The sequence below is a fragment of the Paramormyrops kingsleyae genome, chromosome 20 (assembly GCF_048594095.1).
Source record: "Paramormyrops kingsleyae isolate MSU_618 chromosome 20, PKINGS_0.4, whole genome shotgun sequence".
Classification (NCBI taxonomy): domain Eukaryota; kingdom Metazoa; phylum Chordata; class Actinopteri; order Osteoglossiformes; family Mormyridae; genus Paramormyrops; species Paramormyrops kingsleyae.
In genome coordinates this window covers 17,899,213-17,911,474 of record NC_132816.1, presented here as the reverse complement: position 1 = coordinate 17,911,474, position 12,262 = coordinate 17,899,213, and the positions used below count along the sequence as shown (strand labels likewise).

Sequence of the window (12,262 nt, the reverse complement as noted above, 5' to 3'; positions counted from 1 at the left end):
GGGATTGAGACGCACATATGTTGATGATGGCTAGGACTCTCCAAGAAAAATAACCCTCTGTGTCTCTGAGGCCTAAACCAGGCAGATTCGGGAATTAAATTCCCGTCCCAGTACCGAGCAGCACACCCTCCAGGGGAGGGTGAATGTCCTGGGGTGTCCATCACGAGACAGGAAGCCCTGGGATGATTGCCACGCGCCAAATGATAAATAATTCACCAACCCGCGGAGACAAAAGATCCAGAATGAGTCCAATGGTACGGCTCTGTGTTGTTTTTAACCAGCCGGGAGTAAAGAACGGGCCCCCAGAGGCAAAGCGTTTGCCTTATAAGTGGCGTGACTCCAAATTCCTCACGTCTTCACACTTTACTCTGCCATAACACTTCTTTTTTTTGATCTGGCCTCAAGAAAAGCTCAAGAGCCATGCGATGAGAATAATGACAGTGTGCAACAAGAGCCTTAGTCCGTCCCCCATAATTTCCTTGTGAAATGCTGGCCCATTGTGAGTGACGCAGGGACAGGGGAGGACATCCGCGTTGCCTCTGGGTGTTGCGGGGGGTCACCCCCAAGGTCTAAACAGCTCAGGCTGCTCTTCCTCCACCGCAGCTGGAGTGTTTCCTGTCTGGTGCTGGGAAGAGCGGCCCGTCGAGGGGAGGACCTCGAATCGGGCGGCCCGTCGAGGGGAGGACCCCAAATCGGGCGCCCTCATTTGGAATACCACAACCGCCACTGCGAAAACCAGTCGGAATCATGCCAGTGTGGTGTCCTCGAAGCCATCATGAGCACGCACGGCAACACTGAATGCAACCCAAAGATGATTTTCCAGGCCACACACGGGGAAACCTCACTCAGGACGACCTTTAATGGAATAAGAGCAGCCAGACAGAGCAGAGCCTGCGGTGACGAGCTGGAACACAATGGTCTGCTCTTCTGCTCTAATGCAGCTTTGGGTGTGGGAGAGAATAACCCCCCCCCCACCCCCATCACACAGTTCCTGGACTGGAGCCTCCTCCAAGACAGTGGGGGGGGGGGGGGGGGGACTTTTCCCCCATGACATGAATGGAAAGCATCGCACTTCCTGAATTCGACCCAGAAACAGGAAGCGCAGTGGCCTGAGTTTCGTTCTGCGTTGTCCATCTCAGCGCCAGCGGGACAGGCCAGGCGCACGGATCCCGGCGAGCCCCATTCATAAAAGGCCGTATGGCCGGCAGACATTCCAACAAGCTGTGCCGAAACACGTCAAACTGCCGTCCCGAGACCTTTTTTTTTTTTTTCTTTTTAGGAAAAAAAGGCCTTGATTCTTGATTCAATTAATACTGCATCCAGACCTCGAATCTCAACGTCTTCCTTTAGCCCAAGTGTCGACAAAACACACCTTCACAAAATTGCTCACACTCAGATATAATCCACAGTCTCACGCCGCTCAGAACAGAAACGCAGAGGTAATCCAGCTGGGCAATGGCAGCCAGCTCCACTTGCAGTGTCTTTTTGTGTCGACACTCTTACACCACTGCAGCGCTTCAAAAGCAGGGCATCACGGCAGCGGGGCAACCCAGCCCCCGTAAGGTAACACCCACCCTGGTTGAAGGACCCAAAGATCCACGTGCCCCCAAAGTCGACCACACCTCCTGACAGCCAAACAACTGTGCGTGTGATCAGATAATCTCCCTGCTCCTGATGAAACTCAGAACAGTATGATAAACACAAGAGCTAAACAGGGTTTCAGGAGTGCAACAGCCCCAGAGTGCAAATATATCAGCTGGTGCAGAGAGGAAATTATACATCAGCATCATTATTATTTATTATTATTACTGTGTTTCTTTTGAAAAGTTCTCAATCAGTACTTCAAATTCAACCACTTGCAGACCTGCTTGTTTTACTTAAGCCCGGCAGACTGAGGGCCCTGTTCAAAGGTGCAACAGATAAGCCCTTCCTCTCGCTCAGATGCGGAAACACCCACAGACCTGGTGTAGCAACTGGCCCCATAGGTCCCGCAACCTCAGCCCAGAGGGTGGTTTGGTAACCGAGGAGCACAGAACCGCCGACCAGGCAATGCAAACGACCAACAAACAGGAAAACGCTCTGAGTGACATGAGCCTGTCTGCGAGATCTGAGCAAAAGCCTCACCTGCTTTGCCACCCCCACCCAAAAAATCTTCTTTGCAGCTGCAGTGAAATTCCTACATCATGATCCCCCCCATAGCAAATTCCTTATATATCCCCAAGCTGGGGTCTAAATGAGAAAAGCTCAGCCAGGCCAACAGTACACCAAGAATCTCAAGCAGCCTGTAATCAGAGCCAGCACACAGTCCCCACACCGCGTCCTTAATCACGAAGATACCCGCTGCCCTACAAAGTAAATTTTACACCAATTATCCGGGCTGCGAGTTTTAAACGGAACTCTCCAGCACTGCTGGGATTCGTCCAGCACCAGACGAATTACACGCCCCGTGAACAGCGCACAAAACATCTGCCGTAGCGAAGACTCCCCTTTTCTGATTTTTACCGGAAGTCAACAAATAAGACTTACACCGCCTGTAAATAGTCCACGTTATACTGAAGTCAGTGACTAATAATAGTCACATGTCCTCTACCAGTCAATGGATTAAAAACAACAACCCAGCCCCTGTTTCAGATACTAATTCCTCTGTTTCCTAAGAATCCTCAGAGTAAGCGCAACCTGCGAAATGAGGACAAAGATTTTGAAATAACACAATGTTCACTGTGAATGAAACCAAGGCTTATGACCCACAAACCAGCACAAATGACACAGAACTTTGTTTCATAAAACTGAAATAATGGCTTTGTTCATCTAAACTCCCACTACAGTGAAACGAAGCGCCAAAATATATATATATATATATAAACAGGACAGCAGATACCTAAGGCAGTTAGTGTTAGAGTTACAGCAGGGGGTTTGCTGTGTGAGCCAGAACGAACCCTGGTGCCTTTGCACACGGAAATTAACCTGAACAGCTCCAGCAAAAAATTTCCTGTGTGAAAAGTAGCAGTAAAGTTAAATATCTGCCAAGTAAACTAATACAAAATGATAAATACTAAGCAAAAATGAAATTACTTGGAATGGAATTCTACTTTAAGCGATACTTTAAGTAGGTTATATGATTAATGCACATAGAATAAATACTTATCAGTTTGCGTTGTTTCCAATGAAAAGGCAACACCACAGCATCAACCCAAAGGGATCTCGAAATAAGATACACACATCGCGTGAGATCGACCACAAAACCACGCCGACAGGCAAGCACAAGACTGCAGGCTCTGACTATGCTTGCACTTCTTATATTTTTGAAGAAATTGGGTGCATCATCACACAATTTGTTTGACTACCGACAAGTGCTTAATTTGAGACAAAACACCTTATACTACATCAGGTTATAGGGGCGGGGGAGGATCGTAGCCTGCTTCTTTACCTGGGTCTGTGTAAATTGCATAAATTGCGTGCTGTTGCAGGGAATCGCCTGCTAAATCAGTTTTATCCGGGGCTATAGTCAAAGTCTCTGACTGGAAACCGAGGGAAATTTTGTAACAGCGGCTTCCCCTCTGGACGTCAGCGCTACTTTGCCGTGGAAAACTTCACCGCATCGCCGGACACATGTTTCGCCACAGAAAGTGAACCGGCGAAGGCGATCAGCACCCAAGCAGAAGGATGCAAAGGGCGAAACACACATGCAAGACTAAGAGTGTCATTTTAACCCCCGTTTTTCACCACACCACTTGGTCCGCTGGATTTTACCGTTTAATACGCGATCGCCGCGTTAAACCGAAATTACCCTGTGCGTAATCCTCACTATAATTATTCTTTTGAACGTCGCTAAATTTGTTGTTTTTTTCCGTATAATTTATGTTGACGGAATACATGGATGCGCAGATTGTGTCCCGGCGTTATAAATCCCAAAGCAGCTCCCAGCCCTGCCATGCCATGCCAAAAGCCAGGAGCCTAGCTGATCCACTAACCCACATTTTCACCGGCCATTGCGGCGCTGGCGTGAGACTACCGAGCACTCCCGCAGCACTCCCATATTAATACCCAGATGAAGCAGAAAGGTTATTTTTAATAATATATAATCTATCGTAAATTACCCGGCCCCGTCCCAGCGCTTGCACTTGATTTTTGACACTGCAACCCCGAGGCATGTCAGCTCGGAACTGGCAGCCCCTCTTACCTGCATGTGATGGATCGCGTTTATTGATATGCCGTAATTGTTTAAAAAACATCGTGAAAACACATTAAAATGCAGACTCCGCTGCTAGATGCGTGCGGGAAACCATCGCATTCTATGCGAACCGCCCCCCCGATCCCGATCAGCCGGCGTGCCCGTCCTGTTTACCGTGCTTTGCTCTCGCCGCGTCCGCTGCCCGTGCGAGGGAAGCCCCGTGAATCGCAGCCGGCGACCGGGACTCCTCGGCCGTCCCGCTCGCCGCATCCAAACAGATTTTAATACTAATAAGTTTAAAAAAATAAAGGAGAGGCTATACGTGCTCGTCCGCCTGTCAGCGCTGTCAGGGAATGAGAAGCCAGTCGGAGGTTTTTGCTGGCCGTGCAGCGGAGACGGGAGCCGCCTGGCGCTGCGGGTTAAAACGACAAGCGCGCCCCGGCGGCACCCCCGAGCGCTGGGGGCACGTCAGGAGACGGCGGCATGCGCAAACATTATACATATCAATATTTATAGGCCTACACCAGAATTAAATTTTGACTACATTATTCTGTAACCATAACAACTAGCTTGTCTTAGTTCCGTAAAATATTACAAGCTTATTTTGCATAGTAGATCTACATACTGAAATATAACGGGAATTAAGACCTGTGAGTAGTTGCTGTTTCTTAGTAGTCTTCACGTCTTTTCGGATTATTAAATCGTGTTGTTTCGCCGTTCTATAGACCTATATGAAGGTGCCCATGTGTGATTTATTCAGTATATTTTCACACTTTTTGGGACAATGTGTTTCTGTGACAAATGGCTTACCACGGAAAAATGAAATACTACTTTTGAGTTCCTAGTGCGCCCTCGCAATATATTTCGTGATGACGCCTGGGAGGAAAACAGCCGTCGGCTGGTATCACATGCAGATACAGCGGATCCGCCGACGTCCGAAAGGCAGCATATTCTCTCAGGGATCGTTAACCTGTCCGTAAACGGGCAAACGTGTAGGTGGCAAAATATTTTCACAGAGTTAAAGAACTATGTAGACTGGCTTTCCTAAATAGCGTACACTTAAAAAAATGACACTATATAGGTCTATGATTTACAGTAAATTCTACTGCGGTCCATGCTTGTTCACTGAAAATTCATTTACTTTATCTGAAAGCGTACAAATAAGCCTGATACACGGTCAACTTAGGTTATATTAACTAACAAGCTGAATTACACTTTAATTTTGTAGGCTATCTGCGTTCAACTTATGTATATATGAGTGGATAGACACCGCTGTAATACGCATCACCTGCAGTCAGAACAAAACTTGTCAGTCATTTTTACATGTTACTGCGGGAAAATGCTGTCAGCTACTGTAATTATTTTGGACAGACGATGCATTGCGATATACAGCTAAACTTACAGAACAACAAGTTACTGTAAAATTTACCATACGAATTACACTGTACAATGTCCGTAGTAAAAAAAAATACATTTTGATCACAATGTCCATCAGGATTCTCTAAAGTACTGACCCTTGCACTCTACTTCCTTAGAACCATGAAAACACCCGCATCAGCAAATCACCTGACCTCAGAACGTCATTCTGTCAGGCACGAATGATGTTCAATATTGAGAAGGTGTTAAAAAAAAAAAAAAATATTGAGAAGGTGTGAAGTTATAAAGGCGCTCGTGGTTAATATTCTATTTAAGGGAGATGTATGTTCATGATGTACCATAAGTTTGAAAACAAGGTTTTCCTGGTTACAAGATTTAGCCGATTGCTATGTTTTTCCTTCGGATATCTTTTTACTGCGCAAAACGTCCCAGGGCGTGGTTGATTCGAAGCGTGAAAAAATTCAGCCCCTAAGAGTTCGCATGTGTTACGGCAGTTAAAGCTAAAAGATCCCGCACAAGGGGTATAACACGTTTGGACTTAAACCTGCTCATTTCTGATTAAAGGTACAGTTCCCCGGTTTCTTTGAGTTGTATTAACTTGCTCCTGCATTTCAGAGATTATCCGTCAGAAACGTATAGGTCTTGTAGTTAAGTCTTAAGCTGTAAGCCAGTAGAAGGAGATGAGCAGGGTGTAGGATTTGACAAACATCAGAAAAAGAAAAACCCTGGACTGTTGTGGGGGTGGGGGGTGGGGGGTGCATAGCTTTGGCAGAAAGACTAGCCAGACAGGAGACACAGGGGTTGAAAAGAGGATGTTGTGCACACTCTTTTGCACACTTTCTTTGTCGGGAGCTGTGCAAAACGCCGTAAACATAAATGACAAGAATTACGTACATGTCCGACACATCATTTTCAGCTGCAATACGGCAAAATGGATTTTTCACAGCCTTCACTGTCAGTACGTGTGCAGTACGTCAATCCTCCCACCAAGACTGTGTCTTATCTCTATCGTCGCTTTATGGCAATCGCTTTACAGCTGTGAGAGCGGGACTTTGTTTCCACGGTATAAAAATTTACGACACAAATATGGAAAACTTGTAGGCTATATAATTTGTCTTATGAAGAATCTGATTCAGAGAAATGAAACTGAATCTTAGTAATATCTAAAAATCAGTTTTATCATTGGTCTGAAGCTCAAGGCAGACACTCCCTGGTGACACAACATATGGACAAAAGTACTGGGACACCAGGCCATTACACCCAAAGGAACTTTTATGGCCTCCCATTCTAAATCCATAGGCATCAATATGGAGCCGGTCCCCCCTTTGCAGCTATAACAGCTGTCACTCTTCTGGGGAGGCTTTCTACAAGGTTCTGGAGTGTGTCTATGGGAATTTTTGCTCATTCATCCAGAAGAGCAATTGTGAGGTCAGACACTGGTGTTGGACACAAAGGCCTGGCTCAGAATCTCTTTCCTAGTTCATCCCAAAGGTGTTTGATTGAGTTGAGGTCAGGGCTCTGTGCAGGCCAGTCAAGTTCTTCCACACCAAACTCACCCAAAAATATCTGTACTGACATAGTCATGCAGGAACAGAAACAACATAGAATTTACCAAAATGTCTGAAGCATTAAGAGTTCCCTTCACTGGAACTAAGGGACTTAGCCCAACCCCTGAAAAACAACCCCATACCATAATCCCTCCTACACCAATCAGCTGGCACAATGCAGTCAGGCAGGTAACGTTCTCCTGGCAACCGCCAAACCCAGACTCATCCATCAGACTGCCAGACAGAGAATCGTGATTCGTCACTCCTCAGAACACATTTCCACTGCCCCAGAATTCAGTGGCAGTGGGCTTTATACCACTCCATCCGACGCTTGGCATTGGGCTTAGTGATGTGAGGCTTGCATGCAGCTGCTCGGCCATGGAAGCCCATTCCATGAAGCTCCCGGTGCTCAGTTTCTGTGTGGGAGTTAATGCCAGAGGAAGTCTGTAACTCTGCAGTTACTGAGTCAACAGAGCGTTGGCGACTTCTACACCCTACGCAGCTCAGCACTCGGTGACCCTGCTCTGTTACTTTACATGATCTTCCACCTTGTGGGTCAATTTCTGTTGTTCCTAAATGCTTCCACTTTGCAGTAATACCACCTACAGTTGACTGTGGAATATCTAGCAGGGTAACAATTTCACAAACTGATTTATTGCAAAGATGGCATCCTATGACAGTACTAAGCTTGAATCCACTGAGCTCTTCAGAATGACCCATTATTTCACAAATATTTGTAAACCTGACTGCATGGCGACGGGCTTCATTTTATACACCTGTGTCACTGGGCCTGAATTCAATGATTGAGAGGTGTGTCCCAATACTTTTGTCCCTATAGTGTTTTCCCTACACACTGCTGGACAAAGACACTGGTGCAGCTGAAGATCCTGGACCCCATATTGGGACAATTTTACCCTTTTTGGCCACAGGGGGCCCACAACTTCAGGAGCCCCACACAGATGCAGGGTAAACACTGCTACTGTAGCTGGGAATGAGAACGGTATCATTCAGGTAGCCAGGGACGACAGCAGCTCTCACTCCCCTGATCAAAGGTCACCCTTCCAATTGACTCCAATTTTTATAGCTTTCGGTTCAACGTCCACCTCTCACCGCCTCACTTCCTGGCCCCTATGTTCGAGAAGCCTTGGGCGTGAAGAGTTCCCCTTCCCAAGAGCAGAGCGCTTTGCGTGAATCCTGGGCGCCAGGCTCAGATTTGGACCCGAGACTCACGATGCCGTCCCTACAGAAGGTTCTGCACTTCTTGGGTGGTTGCCTGTTCACCATGTTGGGAGTCGGGCTGACGGGGTTCGGAATGTCGGATCCCTGGGCTGCCAGCAAACTGGAATGCGCATCGCAAGGCAGCAACAACCTCAACAGCCCCGACTTCTACAACGGCACCGCTGACATCTCCTTTGGACTGTTTTCCATGGTGGTGTCCAGAGACAGCTGCCCCAGCTTCGGGGCGACCAATACATATGCAAGTAGGGTCTTCCTCCTTTATTCTGACCTCGTCGTCTACCTTGCAGAACATGATTTTATATTATATAAGAATAGAGTGAAAACCACTTTCTTGTCTTGATCTTATTGTCTTAGTTTGCTTTTCATGGTTCATTTGGTACAGTGATGGAAACAGTACATTTACATAAAATCACATTACTGTTTTAGTCCAACTAAAATTGGACTTATAAAGTAAATGTAAACATGTTTGTCTGACTGAAATTGTACTAAATCAAATTTCTCTTAGTCGGACTAAGACACCCAGATAACGCGATTGGGAGTCGATTTGCTGCTGGATGTATACGTCCAATCGCACTCAAACTGGCCTAGGCGCTCTGCACATGCGCCCCAGTTCCCTGCCCAGTTCCTACTCTAACAAAAGAAGCCAGTACACAGAAGAACCATGGAACATAGCAGAGGATGTACAACAGGGGTCTCCAACTCCGGTCCTGGAGAGCTACTATCCAGTGGGTTTTCTGTCCCACTTGGCTTCTGATGAGCCACACCTGGCTCTGGTATTTACCTGAGAACAGGTGTGGCTCATCAGAAGCCAGGTAAGGATAGAGAATGTACTGGACAGTAGCTCTCCAGGCCCGGAGTTGGACCCCTAATGTACAACATGTACGAAATGTACAGCGCTGTAAAGCTGTCCAATTCACCGCTCAACTAAAGGGCACTTTTCTGCTGCACCAAGTACTGTACTTTTGGTACTTCAAGAAGGCACCAAAAGTACAGTACTTCAAGGTGTTGGTTTTACACTGGTGTTGGATGACATCACAATGCAAGGCCGGGTATTTTGTACTGAATTTGAAAAAATGGCTGTAATACCTTAAACGGCTGGACAGTGTGCAATATTAATACCAACAACATTTCAGTATTTCAGGTGACGTTTTCTGCTCCTGAAATGGCATTAAATCCTGTTTGTTTTTCTGTAGCTTTCCAAAAATTAGAAGCCATAGGCGGACCCCCGCTGATCCTGCACAGCCTCGTCATATCGCTCTTGCTCGTTAGCTTGATCACTTCTGCAGGGACTATCTTCATCACCTTCTACAACAGTGTCAGCAACCCCTACCAGACACACTTGGGGCCCTCGGGTGTGTACACCTGTTGTGCTTGCAGCGGTGAGTTTCTAGCAAATGAATACATGCATCCATCCATCAATCCGTCCATCCATCCATCCTTTCATGACCGTTTAGTCAGTGTAGGGTCATGGTGGGCTTTTTCACAGGACAGGGAGCCACTCTGGACGGGACATCCCAGTTACTGACGGACTGCCATCCATATGCACTCACCCTACATGCAGTCTTGATGTACCAATATTGACCATTATGATAACTACCAAAAACTGGGATGTAATGTAATTGTTTAAGTCTAATTTCGGAGACATTTAGCAACATTTACGGTAGCCTACATTATCTAGATTGAGTTTGTTGGGGCATTTAAGTTAAACATTTTAGACTGACAGTTGAAGTGACATTTAAGTTATATAATTCAGACATAGGGTTGTAGGTACATTTAAGTTACATAGGCCTATTTAGGACGGAAACACGTTTAAGTTCATTTTCATGTCTGAGAACGAAAATATTCCCCATCATGCAAACATGTATGACAGCACTACTAATTTCTCTGTAATAATAGTTGACATCAGAACCAGGAAAATAACCTTGAAAACGCACCGACCTTTTATGCGTTGCTTAAAACACGTAATCGTCGCAGTTTTAAATCATGACCCGAATGGTTACATTAAAAGTCGCTTTGCTTAAGAGCTCAGCTCTAGTTAAGTGTTAACAAGGGGATTTAACCATTTCTTTGTTGTTCCCTCAGTCATATTCGCTTTTCTGGCTCTCGTCCTGTTTCTGGTGAACGTTTTCGCCACAAACCTGTGGCAGGCCATCGTCCTAAATGAGGTGAAAGTGAACCTTCGGAATGTGACAGTGTCCATGCGGCTTGGCTTCTACCTCCTGATCCCTTTCTTGGTGACGTCATCCCTGGCCATAGTGGTGATCGTCCTGTACCAGCACGTTGCCTACACACACCAAAAGGAGCAACAGAGACCCACGGAGGACGCGCCCAAGGAGATCATGATGTACTAGCGCCAATGTCCCGAAGTAACGCTTCAGAGCAGGCGTACAAATGTTTCTGAGGATGTAAAGCGCGTTATTTAAATCCACAAAACGCCTCTGGATAAATATAACACATTTCTCACTTGTCAGATATGGAGACAGATATGTAGGAAGAAAACCACTTCCGAATCCTTTGTAAAGTTTATAGCGTTAAGATTAGCAGTACAAGATTACGGAATGGGACCTTAAAGGTATAGCTACATAAATGAATATTTTACGTGCATTGCTATAGCGGCGATGTATAAAATGTGTGTGAAGGAAACAAATTCATAGCAGGACCTGTACAATTTTCCGAAAATATTTAAGCAGATATGGCTGTTTTTTCAGATGTGTCAAAATTCCCCTTTAAGATTAATTTCCACCCAGGCGGAACTGCATAAAAATAATAATAATTTAATTGTGCTATACTTAGATGTTATATTTTGCGTCTATTGAACAGAAAATCGATTAAGTCGGCCCTGCCTAACCACGGATGCGTGAAGCAAACGATCACAAATGTTTATGCAATCACGGTAAAAACACACAAAACCTTCACCATAGAGTCTCATTGTAAAGCTCTTCTGTTTTATATTGAATTATATCAACATCTTGAGCTGAAGCAATGCTATATGATTTGGAATCTTCAATATGAACTATATATATATAGTTTTAATGCTGTATCCAATTATATGCTATATTCATTTTTATATATGTTCTTTGTTGTAATTAATTATATACGTCCCTCCATATTTATCGACATGCTAGCTCCACTGATTGTTTTCTTATTTATGTTTTATTTTCTGAGAGCATGCAATAAAATACCGTGAAACACCCAGTATATTATCAATCTAAATCTTTTCCGCCCTCTATTGGTTAAAGTGCGTTAGTACAAATGGTTTATTTTGACTCCGTTTCTATCAAACACATTTTGCCTTCTGTAACATTACTATAATTTTACAACAGATGATCTCTTCTAATGACTTTTGCGCTCCAAATAATTACTTATTTGGCTAGTTGTGTGATGTGGTACTATACTGTGGATCATATTAGTCAAACACCATGGACAGTCATCTGCATTACTCTGCATCAGTAATATGCGCTGCAGTATTAGCTTGTTATCTGACCAGGCATTTTAACAGACGCAATAAAAAAAAATAAAGTAATCAGAGTCACACACACAGCCAGCAGAACCACCAGGAAATAAACCAACCTGGATAGGTGCCCCATGACTGATGAATAGAGCCAGGTCCAAGAGTTTTTTGACCGGTACCAAGGTGCTAAGTTCAGCCCGGCTCTATCATAGTCTCTGCGTCGCATTTAATGCGCTAGGCAGTGAGTGGGTGCAGCATGTGGAGTACTGCTGCACGGAGAATTCGTTAATGAGAGGTGTGCTTTTCTCATAGGCTCTGCTTATCACCATCTTGGGCTCTTTCGCGGTGGGGGCTCGTGTGGAGTGGGGGTGGGGGGGGGGTGCTTTCTCTCCAGGCTTGTGTTTCAACACCGGGCCCCTGCCAGGCTGTTTGCAGACGTCCTTCTTCACGGCTCTTTCTGCCCGAGACGCCCGATGG

The 12,262-nt window shown here is 45.5% G+C and overlaps 2 protein-coding genes across 5 annotated transcripts in view; one reads left to right on the top strand and one right to left on the bottom strand.

Moving 5' to 3' along the window:
* The window catches only part of ptprea (protein tyrosine phosphatase receptor type Ea), a 61,868-nt gene extending 57,302 nt beyond the window's left edge, over positions 1 to 4,566 (bottom strand). For 2 of the 3 annotated variants that reach the window (XM_072703371.1, XM_072703374.1), the window contains exon 1: positions 4,346 to 4,566. The gene's annotated coding sequence lies outside the window, so the exon portion shown is untranslated. Of the gene's footprint in view, positions 1 to 4,180; positions 4,296 to 4,345 lie in introns of those variants that run through there. The other variant, XM_072703373.1, reaches the window with a different exon arrangement.
* A 3,617-nt stretch (positions 4,567 to 8,183) lies between these two features.
* Positions 8,184 to 11,507, top strand: clrn3 (clarin 3). 2 transcript variants are annotated; one of them, XM_023831008.2, is made up of 3 exons: positions 8,184 to 8,576; positions 9,528 to 9,686; positions 10,417 to 11,507. In XM_023831008.2, the coding sequence occupies exons 1-3, from the start codon at positions 8,327 to 8,329 to the stop codon at positions 10,683 to 10,685; spliced, it is 678 nt and encodes a 225-aa protein (XP_023686776.1). In that variant the 5' UTR covers positions 8,184 to 8,326; the 3' UTR covers positions 10,686 to 11,507. The 2 variants fall into 2 exon arrangements, with proteins under 2 accessions (XP_023686776.1, XP_023686775.1); XM_023831007.2 differs by having other exon boundaries at positions 8,189 to 8,576; positions 9,528 to 9,713; positions 10,417 to 11,505.
* Positions 11,508 to 12,262: the final 755 nt, after the last annotated feature.